Raw genomic sequence first — 18,327 nt, 5'->3', positions numbered from 1 at the left:
GTTGCTAGCAGCTTTAAATTTGCCTGTTGGCTGTTTTTGAAACATGGAGGTTGTAAGTGCGAAAGACTGGAGGAAAGCTGCACAGCAGCAGAGCCCGAGAGCGGCGGAGAGGGCAGGGCAGCACAAGCCCGGGGAATCCCGCTACGAACCTGGGCTGACGCTCGTGGATAGTGGCAGTGACCCACGCGCCTGGCTGGCTCCGGTTCAGCCTTCTGGCACCTGCGCGGCACAAGCCACTTCACCCGACTACCTGCAGCATTCTCCATGTCCGAGTACCGGCTCCTACCACGGTGAGACACGCTGCTTATGATTTACACTTTGATAACATCACATGCAACAACAGATGAGTTTTACAGTGGTGATGAAGTTCTTTAGTCTGCAGCGTAGAATGCAAATACAGTAAGAAGCTTATTTAACTTTACAGGAGGCAGTTTTTTGTAAGACAGTTACATGTTATCCCTTTAAATAGTCTGTTTTAATATATTAGTGTATGGATTGTTGTCAACCCAGACCACTTCAGTAAATTTTGGTTTTCGTTTTTCAGAGAGTGGCTCCCCGGGGTCCTCAGGTCATCCCAGCCCTCCCAGCTACAGAAAACCTGCCAAGAGCCCCTCCTCTTCTTCGCTCAAAGTCAGAGACCTTTGCCGCCTTAAAGGCACGGTCAGCGGGTCTGCTGAAGACGCATCGAGCAGACAGAGAGCCCCGTCCAGCAAACTGGTCAGCGGCATTCAGAGACAGAGGCGCGTGGCCGCCAACGCACGCGAGAGGAGGCGGATGCACGGGCTGAATCACGCGTTCGACGAGCTGCGCAGCGTCATCCCGGCGTTTGACAACGACAAGAAACTCTCCAAATATGAGACTTTACAGATGGCGCAGATTTACATCAACGCTCTGGCTGACCTGCTCCAAGGTCCGGTCTCCTCCAACAACAGCAGCGACATGTCCAGCAATAACAACAATTCGCCAAAGTGTGACACTTTGCTTTCTTCCGCGGGTCTAGACGGGGCCAAAGACAGGGCTTCCCCGCCCCCTACAATCGGGACAGCTTGCAGGGGGCGGGCGGCTGCGCCCGTTTCAGGTAGCAGCTTACCTGTTCACATCAGTGGGCTGTCTTTCCGCGCCTCCTTCGAAGACGGTTCGTTTTCCGCCATGGTTGAAGAAGCGATGTGTTCGACTTCTCCTTCATCCTCCACTCGGGCTGACGGTTCGCTCGCACCGGTCGGAGGAAGGAAAGAGTCGCCCCGGAGCGACGGAGAGTTTTCCCCGCACTCCCACTTAAGTGACTCAGATGAAATTGCGATGGAGCTCCACTCAAGTGAAGAAGATGAGCTTTCAGAACTCAAACTTCCCATCCACCACCACCACCACACCGTCTCGTTTTAAGTACCTGAAAATACTAATAACATAGACTATATTAAGGTTAAGTAGGCCTAGGCTATGGCCGACAACAAAATATGTATATACGCCATGTCAAGCATTCCCAGGCTCGGTCTCTGTTGCTAACAAAATCCGCCTTTAAGAGGACAAACACTTTGCTTCTCCAGAAAAAAAAGTCGCGTTCAGATCTTTTTTTTAACAATAATTCAATTTTATCAACTTGTTGCGTAATCCTGACATGTTTTTTTATGAGATGGGCCTAATTCGGTTCTGCCAATAGATAGAGGCTATAGCATGACATTTCCAGTCTCCATGGAGACGTGGCCGAAAGACCCCTCTGCCATGTCGCGCGCAGCACAGCCATGGGTATTTCCCACGTCACTCCGACCAAAACGCTGTCTTCCGCAAAATCATAGCCACCTTTATGCATTGTTTATATTTGATAATGTAAAACGCCTTTTTTTGTAGCTATAATATGATTTTTGTTGTTTATGTTTTTGTCAAATTGTTTGCATAATGTATTTTGTTTTGCAACTTCTAAAGTTCGTGATGTGCACTTTAAAAAATATTCGAGCCAGAGGCTTGAGAAATGAGATTTTTGTTTCCAAACCATAAACAATATTATTTTACTTTGTCTTATAGTGTAGTTCTGCCAATTCATTATAAATAGCCCATTTAATGTAGCCATCACTGCTGCCTTCTTTTGTATTTTTTTGTTTTTTATTTTCAGATGAACTTGTGTGTCTTTTGCTTTCACTGGATGAGATTAATTGACATGTATTTATTATGTTTCATTTGATTTGATTTTTATAACTCCATAGTTACATTGGCTCAAAATGTTATTTTGCAATTCATTTTATTAATTTTGATTTGGGGAATAAAAAAGCAAATGAAAATGCAATGTTCCCTTGTCTCTGATGTTTATGTTCTAGGTTTCTGTAGTTGTTCATTATTGCAATGAACTCTTTTATCAGCTATTGTTTTTAAAGTAGGCTAGGCCTATATATTAGTTGATTTAGTTTAGTTTAATTTATAAAGCACATTTCAAAACACCCAAAGTTGCAGCCGAAGTGCTGGACAGAGGTATTAAAACATCTAAAACGTTTCCCAATGTCATCATCATACAAATATATGGCTTCTGAGCTGTTATATAGGCCTCCCAAACAGACACGAGAGTATACTCAACAGTAAGCTAAAACAATAATCATCTGATGAAAGGATTTAAAGCCATTAATAGATAAAGGTCATAACAGGGTTTTAGTGACATAGTCTCCTTCAGCCTAATTTAACTGTTAAAACCTAATATAAGTCACAGTAAATGATCGGGGCCTTACTAAACAGTGCTAGGCCATCATGACATGTTAGTTCACAGCTACATAAGTGGGCAGTTCTATTTGATTCAGGACCCTTTCAGCACTTGATCTCTTCTTATGTAATTTATTGTGAACTAACAGCGAAGTGAAACGTGTCCAACACGCGCTCGCTCGCCATATGCCACGCGCCCCCTGGCCTAGAGTCATGTGATTGAGTCTCTTAAATTGTGCGGTTTTTGCAGCAACTTTGGCGCAGACACTCTGCATTAAACTGTAGCAGGGTATTGTCGTCTTGTTTCTACTCACTCGGCGAATTTATTTATTTCGTTGAACTGTTGCCATGTCGTCCATTTAGCGAATCCCAGATTTAGTAACAGGGAGTGCGCATTAATATCAGGCTATTGTTGGCAGGCTCGTGGGCCGAGGTGTTGGATGGCCTCAAGAAGCACGCGCTGTCAGCTGGTGAGCGCTCGCGGGTCCCCACCGTGTCCCCGAGGACCTGACTCGAGAGAGAGAGAACACACTTTCTCAACTAAAGAAAAGACCCACACACACACACGTCAGTGCACATCCACCTCTTTTCTCCCTCTTTCCTTTCTTCCCATTAACAAACACACGTATGTTGACGTGGACGCACGCACCACGCTCACATTGGCTCTGGCAACACGTCCTGCTGCGTGACTCAGGATGGAATGAGCTCGTATTTGTGACTCATCTACAAACTTTCAAAGGCCTGGTGGACAACGGAACGAAAAGCAAAATACTTAGAAATTATTGATGAAACTACCTGTTTGCTACCTGTCACTGCTCTGTCTCCCACCCACTGTTTTTAGCCAATCACAGTCCGTGCCCCTATGGTCCCCTCTTGAAGGCAGGGAGTAAAGGGAATATAATGAGGATGCCGTGATAAATTATTAACGGAACTGGTGCTGGTGGACTGGTATCTGAGAATGATCAGACAGCCATCTGCGGCGAGTTCGTGTTGCGGTGAAATGAGATCAAGTTTCCCTGAGCATTTTAACGGGCTGCGGTAGAAATACAACAAAGACAAGCAAAACATCGCGAGAGATTAAATTAGATGAAGCCACAGAAAGTAGTTAGTCTGTCCGCAGGTAGCCTACATAAAAATAAAACGAATACAGGCAGATACATGCAAAAAACGAAATAAAGCTGATATTGTGCAGCTTTTTTATAGCTGATCGAACAGTACAGTTATTTGGAAATATATAGTTTGTGCTGCTGTTGAATTGTATTGCGTAAAAATAGCAGCCATTTCTCTCCTTTATATCAGTCAGGCCAGGGTGAACAACATATAAAGTCTTCTAAGTGTAAAGCAGTTTGCAGCAACACAGACTAAGAAGCACAAAAACATAAACGAGGATTTATTGCAGGACTGTTGTGAGACCACTTTATTTTTCATCTAACATTTACTGAAACTTCCCCTTAATTGTCTTTGATACAGTCCTGAGCCGCGGGCTAAAATGAAATAAAATGTAATGCATGCATTCACCGGAACAACGAGGGTTTTTATTTGTATTTTTTTAAACAGGTGTGTTTTATGCAAATACGTAAACCACCTAACGTGGGATACCCAATATTAGGTTGCGTGGAAATCTCCAGTTGCATCTCGGCGTTGTAATAAGTTTGCATAACATTTGCGTTTAGTTTGATGGTACACCGCAAAAACCTTAAATAGCCTAAAATAGCCCATAATATTCTTATCTCCAGTGTAGTATTTGAAACTGTTTAATGTAGTGACCTGATGTATTTATCTCACTTTGCATTTTCTAAGGCTTCAGATGCATAAACTGTTTTCATTGGATAAGAGTTCATTTTATAATACACATAATTTGGTCTACATATACGATAGAGGTGAATAATAGGGTAATGGCCACTAACATGTTTTGTTGTTTACCAGTTCTGGTTCATATGGAAAGTGGGAGGTAAAAACAGTTTGTCTTCAACAGGTGGGATGCTGAGCAAGTAGAGGTTTCACTATTTCACGCACATTAATTATTTACGCACGGACGTTATGAAAAATAACAACAGAGCAGTGGAGTTAAGGAGAACCTGAGACGCACTGACGCGTGTGGATGCTGTTGTGAGGAGAAAAAGAAAACGTCTGTGGTTAGGTGGGCCTAGATGTAACCCCGGTCAGTGGTTTTAGCTGACTTCACACCCGCAACTGCTTTCCTGCTGCCCTGTAACACTCTTTCTGTTTGTCGACCTTGTCTGTATGTTCCTTTCCTTGCCTTTCTCTAACAAACCTTACCATCCTTATATGGGGGAATATTTTTGTATATCTTTTTGTCATAAACAAGTGGCAGACTCAGAAGCTTGTAAGAATTAAGATTCATTTTTCTTTTATGTTATTGTCCTGGCATAACACAGGCTGCAGTGCATTAAATAAAGTATATTTTTATGGATATTAGGCTTTATACATACAATTTATGCAGAAAGATTCAATGAAGTCAAGGGGTAGTGGGGGGGTAACAAAAAAAAACTTAAGTCAAGAGGTGTGTTCAACATGTTTTAAGCCTCTGCAGTCATGCTCATTTCAATAAACATATTCAGAATATGTGCATTCCAAAGCTTCCTTTTTTAATGAAAAGAAAGGCGCTTGCATTTTGCATGAGATATGGGCAGCCGAGCTGTGTGCTGTCCAAAAAGCCACAGGTCTCTCTGGGGACCCAGAACAAAAGGCAGAACTGGGCCATAGTCTCCATCTGCTGTCCCAGAGAGAGAGAGAGAGAGAGAGGGAGAGGGAAAGAGAGACAGGGAGAGGGTGGTAAGTGAGGACACTATAGGCAGATACAAACAGAATAATAAGTTTGAGGGAAGGCAAGAAGAGACAGTAGAGACCACTGCAAGAGGGGTCATGAGGGTTAGTTAAAGGGAGTAAGTTAAAGCAGAGAGACATAGATAGATCGAGCGTAACCTTTAGTGACACACCAAGTGGGGCTCTGATGAAGGTGCAACTTCACCAACTCGGCACCACTAACTCAGTGATGCTATTTACTGTTAGAGTTTCATTGGCAATGCTGTGATACACAGTGACACAGTTTGTAGCATTTATCTGAAAAGTTAGTAATTCAGAGGTCTCAATGTCGGTTATAGAGGAATAAACAAAACATGTTCTGATAAAGCTTCTTGCTTAGAAATACTTGTGGATATTGCACAAAAATGCAGACAAATTAATGCTAAGCCCATGAAATCATTATATCTCATACATGTCAGCTTATTTATGTATGTATTTGATTATAATCAATCAGACCTTCATTATTATTACCATTGTGACATTTTTCAGTATAACATTATAACATATACAACATTCAGTACAGTATAACATTTATTTACCAGTAATTCATTCGTTTTAAATTTGATTTCTCTTAAAGAAACATGGTGGCAGACTGTTTAAAGTAAAACACAATTAAAAATGAATGGTGATATTCAACTAAAACACAGTTAAAACAGAAAACCTAATTAAAATACACCCTTAACAACTTAAAACGAACTTCAGCACTGTTTAATAAGATCACCCTTGGAGTCAGCATACTGGCACAAAAAAGTCAGTCACAAGTGCAAAAACAAAATACTTATGAAGAGCCAAGGTGCTCCAGCATTTCATCTGCAAATCAAGCAATGTAATTACAGTGGGGGGAAAAATAAGGCCTTAGTTCTTTTCCTCTGCAGTGCACCTGCTGTAAGGAAGTGTCCAGAGGCAGCCAGATCCAACTGACCTTTTTAGCTGAAGAGATGACCAAGATACAGGTCACACATTTCAGCTGTGCCTACTTCAAACCATGAAACAACAACAAGGTCAAGGTCTAAAATGCACTGGCATAATTTTAAATATGTGATATAATAGAGAATAAACTCTTGTAAGGCAGATACAAGTTTGAAAAATAATCAAAACTGAAATTGACGTTTTCGCTTTTTTCCTATTTGAAAGGGTCTCAAAGTGTTAAACTATTCAAACAGTATGCATCCTGTGGATTCTATGATGACAAGCAGCCCATCTCTACAAGCATGACCTTCACTGACACAGCCATGCACACAGTGTATATGCACTGACACAAGGAAGAAGCTCCTTTATCTCTGAGGTTGTCTCCATAAAGGACTTCTGTGGGTGAAGCAGGGTCTCCCAGGGCTTTGTTCTGGGCAGGGTTCAGCTCTTTGTGTCCGCCACCTTCAAAGCAAACGTACATGAACACGAACATGAGGCTTCTTGGGTAACCGGCCCATTGAAGAACAGCACAATGGTGCTACCAATTATCCACAGTGCTCAGTGCTCCTACGGAATCAGTTACATGGCTTTGTGTGTTTGTAGTGTGTGTGGATGTCATTGGTAGATTTACATGTTTTAGGATGTTAGTTTGATTTCTGTGTTTCTGTTTTTTCATGCATATTATTTTATCTGTGTGTGCAATTTAATTGATGTCTCATCTGTATTATATTTTAAATTATTTCTTAAAACGTAACTTTTGGTTTTATTTTCCATCGTTACTATAAAACCTAATATTTTATATATCTTTCAAACTCATCTCTTCTTACAGCTCTCATTTTTGATTTTGAACTTGCCATTTTTTCAAATTTGCTTTTGTTTTCTTTTATAAATGCTTAATTTCCCTGTTCTAAAAATCAGTGTGTCTGTGCAAATGTGTGTGTGTGTAGTTATGCTTCCCAATAGGAAACACATCAACTACAAGGCTATTTACTCCTTTTGTCACTTCCAGCAGGCTCGGGTTACCAAAAGCGTGCAGCAGGCCCTGCTCAGCTGGGGAAGAGACCTTAACTCTGACTTACTCTGCACACATGAAAAGAAACCTCAGGAAGCTTCGGAAGTGATTTGGCTGGAGGTGTTTTTCAGGCATTTTCACACCTTGGAACATGAGAGGTGTTTGTAGAAGGGTCAAAGGTAGGCTGTTCCTATATGTGTGCATCTTTGCATGTATGTCCTCGAACACATGTGAGCAACCACCTACACACACTTATTCACTTGGCACTGGTCATTTTTAGCACACATAACATCTGCTGGCATTATGTGTACTGTATGAGCATGTGCACATGAACATAGAGCCACATGTCACCAATTACCACCCCTGACCAAACTCAGACTGACCTTCAGGCTGTGAAAGAACATAACCAACATGGTGAACTTTGGCTCAGTGCAATGATTTCAGTGACAGTATTTTTGATATTACACAAATGTATTTTAATGGATACACACCAGCAGACCTGCTTTAGACCCATTCTTGGAGAAATGGGATAGTCTTGTGCACGTTCTTGTAAAAATCTATGGAAAACATTAAAAGATGTGTCAGGAAAGATAGAAATGCATATGACGACATTTAACAGTAACAACAATAAGAACATAAACCCAAAAAAACAAAAGTAGAGGAGTTGCAAGAAAAGTGAAAAGAAGGGGTGATGATGAAAATGATAAAGAGGATGTTTAACTTAAAGAAAAAAAAGAACTGTCCAGAGCCCCTTGATGAATCTACTTTGGGTCAGTTCAAAGTTCAAAGCTAGAATATCTAAATAGCTGACATTTGTATTCGGCAGCAGAAGATGGTTCTCTTTTCTCTCATTTATCAACCTTGCTGGTTTGGTCACTCACCTGTTAACTACCTTTCTCCTCTCTTCTCCTCCCTAGGCCCTATTGTACAGTTGCCCCCGCAGATCTCCTTTCAGCTAGCTGCCCTACTCAGGTGAGGGATACAGTATATTGAAGGAGATTTTGCTTGTAGCCTATTTGATTCCGCTCCCTTTCATAGTGGCTGAAAACCTGGTCTCCATGCTGCCCCCCCCCACGCTCCCCCTGTCCTGTCCAGTTCCCAAGGGACCCCCACTCTCTCCCAGGCTGGCCTGGGTGGAGCGGCCTCAGAGTGGGGCAAGTAGGGAATAGACAAGGATATCACTTACAGCCTTCCTCCCGCCCTCACACAACACACAGAGCGCAGACAGCGACAGCACACCCCCTCACCTTGCCAGTCTCCCTCTTGCAGGCACACATTGACACACACTGGTGTTAGCGAATGCTCACACGTACATGCGCGTCTTTCCCTCCATCTTACCAATTAGAGATACATGTCCTATCATTTTCACCCCCCCCCCTCTTTTCAATCTGACCATTCAGCAAATGATCCAAAAAGGAGACAGACCACAATGGAGTTGTGGAAAGCCATTTTTGGGCACTGAAAAGGAAGCAATTCAGATCTGGTGACTGAGAGTGACACAAGAGTTTAGAAGGAGAATGGCACAAGTGCATTTACAGGAACAAAAACTTTTTTTTTGTCCTGTCCAGCTGCTTGGCATAGAGTATTGAGGCTCTAGATGTCTTTTTGAGCCAACAGAGTTGCTTTCCCAAGAGGTGATGATAAAGAAAGAGTAGATATTAGAAGAAAGAAAAGACAGATAATAGAAAATAACAACTGCAGTGATGCATATACAATATAAACAATAACAATGCTTATACAATGTCAGCAACACAATGAGACATTACTAATGTCAGTGATAACAGTGCAGTCAAATAATAATAACAGTAACATAACAATAATAATAACTATATGTTAATACAATTTACAATGTCTGCAATGATACAGTTGACAACTATAATAAAATCAATACAATATGTGTATGTGAGTATGTGAATGTGTGCATGAGTATATGTGGGACAAAAACTTGATGAAGTGGCAATCACACAGGTAGACACATGCACAAACACACACACACACACACACACACACACACACACACACAATCACATAAAGAATGAACTCCATCTAGGCTGCCTTTTTTTACTACACCATGTACCCACACACCTTCGGCCTACTGCATAAAGCTGTCAGGTATATCAGATAACACTAAGTGTTCAGTGTTACAGCATTAAGCTTTAAACAACACAAACGTCAATGTGTTAAATGAAAACACTTTAAATCCGGAACAAAGAAGTCTAGTCAATTGGTAGCCTGTGGTGTACCCACCGCATGTTCACTTCATTCCAAAGTTAAGGACTGCTCATAAATTATATTTAGCATACAATACTATACTGTACTATACTACTGCAATATTTTAAAATAAATTGCAATCTTTAAGACACAATACAGTATGCTATAGGTAGGTATCGGTGGGAGCCATTCCTGGTTGACTCGGACAAGAGTCGGGGTTCACCGATCAGATCAGTCTCCGGACTCTGATTCCATCACCCACTTAACAGAGGACTGGTGCTATCATGTATTCCTTGTCTCACGCACAACAATAGCTGTGGGGTTTTTTCAGAAACAGAAAGCCCCCTGCTACATTTAAACAACAGCACACTACTTCCCACAGTGAAGTAATTGGATTAACATGCATCTTCTCAGCCAGACAGGAAATTTAACAGTGGGTTTATGAACCCCTAGAAAATAGTTTAAATACCTACACTCGAGTGTGTTTTTTAACCAGTGTTAGTATTTATGATTGCTTAAAATCTCACCAATATAAATGCTAATCGACATGTCTATCTTTGTTACACAGCTCTGTTGAATCTGAAATAAATAACATGAAGCATTCAGAGAGTTAAATGTAAAAACGTCTATCCATTTCTAAGTGTATTTGTTGTCTGTTGGTTGGTAATGCCTGAAGGGCATCTTTAAGAGGAAGGGACCCATAGTGACATAAGATCCCAGCAGGAAAACACAGGTAGACATTTCCTACTGCTCAGATTGGGAAGCCTCTCTACAGAGTAACCTAAACACATAACAGAGGTCTTTTGCCTGACTGTCAGATCAGGCTCATATCCCACCTGTTAAACTCGCTGTTTCTTTATGTGAGACACTTACAGGAACTACGCATGTTACCCAATGTGATTAAGATTTGTTTAAGTTTAATTAAAATACATAAATATTACAGGTTTTTAATGTGTGAAAAGAAGTTTGTGTATTGTTGTAAGAAATGCTTTCAAACTGTGGAGTTCGATCTGTAAAAACATATAATATAATATGGAGTGCTCGTGAAATGAAAGCCATTTTCATTGCAAATGTGAGAAATTTCATTGACAGTGTTTGTTTGTAGCTGATTACACTGTCCTTACCTTCCTCCTCCTCGCAGATTAGTGTTCTTTTCTGTCTGTTTTCACACCATTAAGGCCAATCCACATCCTCTTCTTGGGTGTGTGTGTGTGTGTGTTGGGTTGGGGAGGGGGGTTCCCATGGAGATCAGTGATGCCTCACTGACCACATCAATCAATCATTTTCTCTCTGACTACTTCTCGCCCGCTCCCTTTTGTCTCTCTCTCCATGTCTCTGTCTCGCCTACGCAACTTTAATATCTGTCCCATTCCTCTTTCCCACACATGACATGGGAACTGCTTATCATAAGGACACAGATAGATGTTGTAGTAATTCACCGACAGAGCCTGTCTTAGATGATGATTCATGGGCCTGCAGAAATTGCTGTATTTGTGTTTATCTAAAGTTCTGATGTGTGCCATGTGTCAATTTAAAACAGGCACACATTCCTCAGTCTTCCAGAAAAACTCAGTGCTCGTCTTCATGATAGGGTCAACAACACAGAAGCTGCGTTCTCTGTAAAATCAAAGTGTTTTTGCTCCTGCATTGCCTTCATGGGAGGTCATGTGCAGTGATGCAAAATGCAGATTGCATATGTGTACCCCATAAACTGTAATAATAATATGTCCCCTTTGAGTGCTCCTATGCAACCTTAGACTGGATTCCAGAAAAATCACTATGAATGCTCATGCAATGCTTTAGAAATGCATTGATTTTGCTATAAGGATGAGGAATAACAAACCTTCTATTTCTCCACTTTCCTATCTAGAGTAGTAGGAACAAAGCAACTTGGGGTCCAAAGTCACAGACAGGGAAGGAAATTGAGAAATTAGATGAACAAACACATTATAGGTTCAAAAATATGTTGTAGGATAAAAAAAATTAAAAGAATCCCACTAGAAGTTAGCCTTCTAGTGGGATTCTTTTAATTTTTTTATTTTTATAAGAATAACTGTTCACGTGGCAGCATGGTTATTAGTTCAGATATAAAAGGAGCTATGGCATGTACAGTAAAATGAGACAAAGAAAAAAACCTCAGTTGTCAGTTACTTATTTCTTTCTTTTTCTTTTCCTACTTCTATCAGTGTGTACACCCCGTTATACTTTTCTGCCCTTTTGCATACTTTGTTGTTGTTTTGCCAGCCTTCTTATCTGTCTGCATCCATACAGTCTTGTGATACTGTCCCTCACCTGTCTGTCTGCATACCAACCTGTCTGCTACTCAGTGTGCCTTTTTGCCTCTCAGTCTGTATGTCTGCCAGCTCGGAAAGGTCAGTACTTAATGGGCACTTGTTGCATCAGTTTAGTTCTGTTTTCCTTTGGTGCTCTTCTCCTCCTTTCTTGCTCTGCTTTTGGCCACTTCTCTTTTTTCTCCCTGCCACTTTGCTATCTGTCTCCCTGTCCTCCCTTTCAGTATCCATCCTTCCCTTGCCTTCCTCTCCTCCCTTCCTCTCCTCGTCAGTCCCCATCAGGAGGAACCTAATAGGAAATCAAAGTTTCTGGTGGAAGAATGGAGTGGGGCTTAGCATTACTGTCCCCTGGGTCCTCCCTGCTGAAAGAGGAGTGCAGAAAAGACTCTATACTGGCACTGTGGAGGGGAAGCTTAATGCAGCAGATAGTCTTTCCTTTGCTCTCTTTCCATGTCTCTTTATTCAATCTCCTTTTCTTGCACATACACACACTCTTTCTCTATGTATCTTTTTAGTTCCTTTTCCTTCTTGCTGCCTTTCATTCCCACTCAAAAATAACCCCACACCCCCACCGCCCCCATGCACACATGCATAGTAAATACATATGTGCTCTTTTTTTTCTCTTCAAAGAGAGAACAGTGTAGCAGGCAAACTCAGCTTCCCCTGGCTGGATGGTGTTGGTGAGGTTGGATTTGAAGCCCACTCGCTGCACTGTGTCCTTTGGGATGTGGTGGGTATATGGGTATGGTTGTGGAATTGAGTGTGTGTGTGTGTGTGTGTGTGTGTGTGTGTGTGTGTGTGTGTGTGTGTGTGTGTGTGTGTGTGTGTGTGTTTTGTGAACCACCCTCAGCCTGGCATGCCACGGATCTGTACCCTTCAAAGCACTGCCTATGTGTAGCAATTGACTCCATGGCCCCTGTGAGCTCAGGTACTGCTGCCTTCTGAAGCATGTCAGGAAACATTTACAGAGGCTGAAGGAAATAATTTCATTTGATAAAGCCGCTAAGACCACTGTTTTTTTGTTTATGTTTTTTATTTTGTGTGTTAGCAAACATGAGCGTGTGGAAGTGTATGGTGTATTAGTTTCATTCAATCACACACTTATGCATGGATAGTGTCACACATGTCGAGCGGGCAGAAAGTGGCATGTAAAAGTAAAGTGCTAAGCCTAGAATTAGTCCTGTATTAGCTGTCAAGTATCATCCTACTCTAGCTGAGCAGCCTAGATCCTGCTGTGTTAAGCTGCTTAAACACTCAAGAGGTGGAAAAGATTACACGGCGTGAATGCCTCAAGGCACGAGGGAGTGCTGCAGGAGAGGCCAGAGGGGAGAGCAAGTAAGAAATACAATGGGGCAAAGAGCAGGGGGGTGTGGCAAAAGATAAACCACACATGATAAGAAGTTGGGGCAGAAAACCATGAAGACAGAAGACTGAAAACAGGATGACATAGATCGTGCTGTAACTGAGCAGAGATTAAAGAACCTCCACAATTTCCTCTTTTCTGGTCCCCTCATACCTCCCCACCACTACCATTCCACTCCTCCTCTCCTCTCTCACCCACGCACCACCCACCTGCCCTCTGTACTCCCCCACAGAAGAGTTCGGATTCTTGGAAGGTGTTGGGTGTCTACAGTGTCACAACTAAACAAAACCATTTGAAAACAAAGTGGGCCGGTGAATGTGCCTGTGCAATCCGACCCCTTTCCCTTTGTGGCCATAGAGAAAAATGGCCTCTCTGAATCAAGGGGATGTAGGGTGGGCAGGAGGAGGCACACCATTTCAATCCACTGGTTACCCCCCATCCATCGCTTTTACCACCCCCTCTTCACCCCACACACACCCACACTTTTAAGTGCACCCTTCAAACGTGAACGTTATCTGAAACAGAGCTGTCTGTGTTACAGTCCATCCCAGAATAAGATACTCCCTCATCTTATTTCTTTCTCTTTAAGTTGCTCTTTTCCTACTTCGCAACAATGTCATTTTCTTGTAATAATCCATCAACAATTATAACCTTTTTAGAAGTGGATAACAAAGAATTTAACAAGGATGTAACAGAAACCAAATGTGACAGTTTGGCAAGTAAATATCACAATAATGAGTAGAATGACTATAAATGCCTTACAGAAAAGGTATGAGTCAGTGAACACATGTGACATTAGTATAACAGGTGATGATGAGGTTATGAGTCACTGGAGATTAACACTAAAAAGCCAAAAAGAAGTGATTACTCATCCTTAAATGCCTAAATAATGCATGTATTGTTTAATCACATCAATAAGCTTCTATTATGTTGGGAAAGAATCTAAAGCAAAAAACAAGTTCTTGTATATCACAAGTTTAGCGTATAACATACACTGCAGAACTAGAGGTGTATGGGAAAGTAATGCTCGCTCTCTCTCTCTCTCGCTCTCTCTCTTTCTCTTTCTCTCTTTCTCTTTCTGTGTGTGTGTCAGTGTGATGAACTGTCAATCATAGTCAGAGTTAATTATTTTGTCACCCTGCGTGGGTGTGAGTGTGTGTGAGGAACTCTGACCCAGAGACCTGGGGTTAGGTCACACACATGCACACACACACACACACACACATTTTTTTGCCCCAGAGAGTGTCCTTCTAACTAAACACAGTCCACTGGCCACCTGTCTAACCACTTTCCTGAACAAAATGAAAGCAAATGTGCAGGTGTTTTTATGAGTGTGTGCTGACTAAAACCTCAAGACTTACCTTACTATGATAAATCGGGGAGTAATTTACTTTTTCCAATTGTTTTTTTTTTTTATTTTGCATATTGAGAAAAAAGTAATGACGATGAGATGAAGTGATCTTGCAAGCAGCACAACAGACATCACTGACTACGGTCCTTTCTGTCTGACCACTGGAGGCAGGGGCCAGAAAACAACACAGTGTCACTCACTGCTATATTTCAGTGGCTGGTTGGTAACTTGTCAGTCTGTGTGTCTTTCTGACTTAGAGGATTAATTGCCATTGATTGCTCAGCTAAATTTAGCAAAAAAGGTTTTTACTTGGAAACAAGCTTATTAATTTTGCACAGTAATTTACAGTTCATTAAACAATTAATGTGATGCATCATTCCTGCTGTAGAATGAACTTGGTACCTGTTTACATTATTGTGGCTCACTGAAGCTTATAGTATATTTACATTTTTGGAAGCAGAGTTTCTAATTATGTCCATACTTAGTACAGTGGACCACATATTTAAAAGACCTTCCCCTTATTTTGAACGGAAATGGTCTTGATGCCTTGATTTTCTATAACCTTCATCAAAATGATTTTATTGTCCCCACTGTTAATTGCATTTCTTTCTCAGTAGAAAAAAAAAGATCAGTTATCTTTTCCACTACGACACAAGGTCTTTGCCTTTTGAAAAGCATTTATCGTACACTGACCCTACTGACCAACATTAACTATCATAGCCAAATAATCAGCACCAAACCGCCAGGCTTGAGCAAATCTTACGTGCATGATCCAATAGATGCTGCCTCTGTGAATAAACAATAACATAAAGCTCTTGTTTTAATCACATCTAAACCAAAAACCCTGCTCTTCATTTTCCCACAGGAATAAAATAAAAGCTTGTACAATAAGCAGCACCTACATGTCTCGCTCCATAAACTCCACCGCACACTGTGAGCAAAACTGATGGAGAGTAACCCAAGAATGAAAATTAAAACACTGTCACCTTGTTTTTGAAGATGAAAGATGCCGAGTAAAAGAAAAGTGAACGGGCACTTATTGGATCAGCAGCCGACACAATTGCATCTGTGCAGATTTGCCTCTGTGCTGTAAATGTGATTGTGGGCAATAACATGTCGATTAAGGGGCCGTGGCTGGACTATTGGAGGCTTTGTGTGAGTCTGCAGAGGAGGTGATTAGATTATTGAGAGCTGGAGTGGGAAGCCTAAGAGAGAGGGAGCGAATACTGATGAGAAGGTCCAGAAGTAACCACTTTAAAAGTTAACACTTTTTGCCACATGTAATATTTGTTTTGTTTCATTTTGGAAACATCAGAAACCACAGGGAATGGTGTATTGTGAAATACAGTGTTTACTGTGAAATATACATGTTTATATTTATATGTTCACCTTGATATTATAGGTAAGGTAAAGTTTGAAAACAGCAGCAATAATAAAGAAATATCATCGGTTACTGTAGAAAATATACATGTTATTGATTTTCTGATATTATATCAAGGATGGAAACTAAGTATAGGCAGATGACGATTACAGATTCTCACTGTCTTCTTTTGGCAGCATCTTGGATTGGAGACAGAACAGTGACAGAGGACATTAATCAGACTGAAATAATGCCTCTGACACTTCAAATGTTCATCTCTTTACCACTTTAAAAATCATCACCATCTAACCTCATTCCTTAAGTACGTGCTGCTAAGACCTGTAACAGGAGCATTTTCAGAGGCACGTTTTAGTAAATCAAAGGCTGTAGATTTCAGTATTTTCTTGTCAATGATAAAAAACACCTACCTTTCTTTTCTATGTGCTATTCTTTTCACTTCATGTTGCTTCTTTCCTGTCTCCACCTCTCAACCTCCTTCTGTCTCCCCTAGATGACCAAGAAAAGGCCTCTCTGATTTCCTCCTGACAAATTGTCTTATCGGTCAGAAAGCCGATTGGGGCGAATGAAAACATGACCTTCTCAGACAGGCTCTCTAACAGAGGAGGTACACTGATCAGTACTGATAAAAGCTCAAGGAAGAGGATACTGCACCCTCACACAGACTTATCTCCAGCTACACTGATCAGCAGTGATAAAGCCATCGGAGGATAAGGGAGGGCAGTGGAGTGGCAAACAAGCACCATTAGGCTTATTCTATTCATACTTCGAGAGAAAGCAGAAGAGAGCTTGGTAGGCAGTCGAGTGGCTAACAGGACCCATTAGTGCTACTCAGACTCTCAGAGTGATGACTGGCAGACAAACTGACTGACTGGTTTGCTGATTGACAGGAATAGACAAGGGACGGAAAAGAAGTGGGAGAAATAATCAAAAGACTTGGAAATTAAGTGTGATAGAATAATTTCACACGTACACAAATAACATGAGAAAACCTAGTGAAGTTTAATTAAATGTGTTAAACAACTAAAAGACAAATGAAGCTGGGCAGCACGGTGACTGAGTGGTTAGCCCTGTTGCCTCACAGCGAGAAGGTCCTGGGTTCACAACCCGGCCTTTCTGTGTGGAATTTGTGTTCTCGTGCTTGCCTGGGTTTACTCTGGGTACTCTGGTTTCCTCCCACAGTCCAAAAACATTCATGTTAGGTTGATTGGTGACTCTAAATTGCCCATAGGAGTGAGTTTGAGTGTGTGAGGTTGTTTGTCTTTGTGTGCCTATATGTGGCCCTGTGATGGACTGGTGACCTGTCCAGGGTGTACCCCTGCCTTCCACCTGAAAGAGAGCTGGGATAGGCTCCAGCAGATCCCCGTGAGTGTAGATAATGGCTGGATAAATGAAGGTTTTATCAAGATATGTGTAGGCTGCAACATAGTTGAGGAAAGGAACCAATAGGGAAATATAAAATGGAATCTAAAAAAACACTGGCAACAAAATGAGATAAGGACCTGAATCAGTTTGAGTAATGTGTCCATGAGTTTGTTGGCTTATTGGATAACTAAATGCTGCACAGGTATGAAACTGGAATTTACAACCCAACTAACATATCAGAGTAACACTCAGTCCTGCTAGCACCTGTGACCAGTTCAACTTCATGTGTGTCATGATCAAAATCTTTCATGCTTAGAGTTTTCCCTGGAAGCTCATGTTGGCTACATTGCACTTATGCATTTTCAGGAACTAGAGTTGAAGGGGGTGTGTGGAGAAAAAAGGCAGGTTTAGGTGGCAGTGGGAAGAAAGAGAAGGATCAGTGGAGGGAGGAGAGTGCATGGAGATACAGTGCAAAGGGCTGGCTAACCTTTCAGATCAGCCCCATTGTCCCACATTAAAAGCATCAGGGTCCATTGTGAGCGCAGTGGGGGCAAGGTTTCCCTGTGAGCTGAGAGAAGCTAAATGAAGAAGGGAGAGGAAAGAGATAAAGAATGTCAGAAACTTGAAGAAAGAGTATAAACTGAGTGGAAAACAAAAAGTACAAAGAGGAAAAAGAGAGGAACGATGATGGGGTGAAGGTAAAACAAGTTGGGTGTGCGCTATTGATAAACACCCCCACGTCTTTACCTCACGCTTGGCTGCTCCAGAACGGAGAGAGAAGAGAGAGAGAGAAATGGGCTGAGGGAAGAATAGAGGGTCACACTAGACAGTGGGGGCTTTGTGGGCACTTATCAGACTGATGGCAAGCACTGGACCCAGAGGGGAGAGACAGTGAATAGAAAGGGACAGTGTGTGTGTGTGTGTGTGTGTGTGTGTGTG

General features: G+C 41.7%; 1 protein-coding gene across 1 annotated transcript; it reads left to right on the top strand.

The window, feature by feature from the left end:
- Nucleotides 1-43: 43 nt before the first annotated feature.
- On the top strand, nucleotides 44-1,383 carry atoh1a (atonal bHLH transcription factor 1a). Its single transcript, XM_026321114.1, has 2 exons — nucleotides 44-290; nucleotides 545-1,383. The coding sequence occupies exons 1-2, from the start codon at nucleotides 44-46 to the stop codon at nucleotides 1,381-1,383; spliced, it is 1,086 nt and encodes a 361-aa protein (XP_026176899.1).
- Nucleotides 1,384-18,327: the final 16,944 nt, after the last annotated feature.

The sequence above is a fragment of the Mastacembelus armatus genome, chromosome 9 (assembly GCF_900324485.2).
Source record: "Mastacembelus armatus chromosome 9, fMasArm1.2, whole genome shotgun sequence".
Lineage (NCBI taxonomy): Eukaryota > Metazoa > Chordata > Actinopteri > Synbranchiformes > Mastacembelidae > Mastacembelus > Mastacembelus armatus.
Note: the sequence above shows the minus strand (reverse complement) of the source record. Positions and strands in the feature narration are given on the sequence as shown.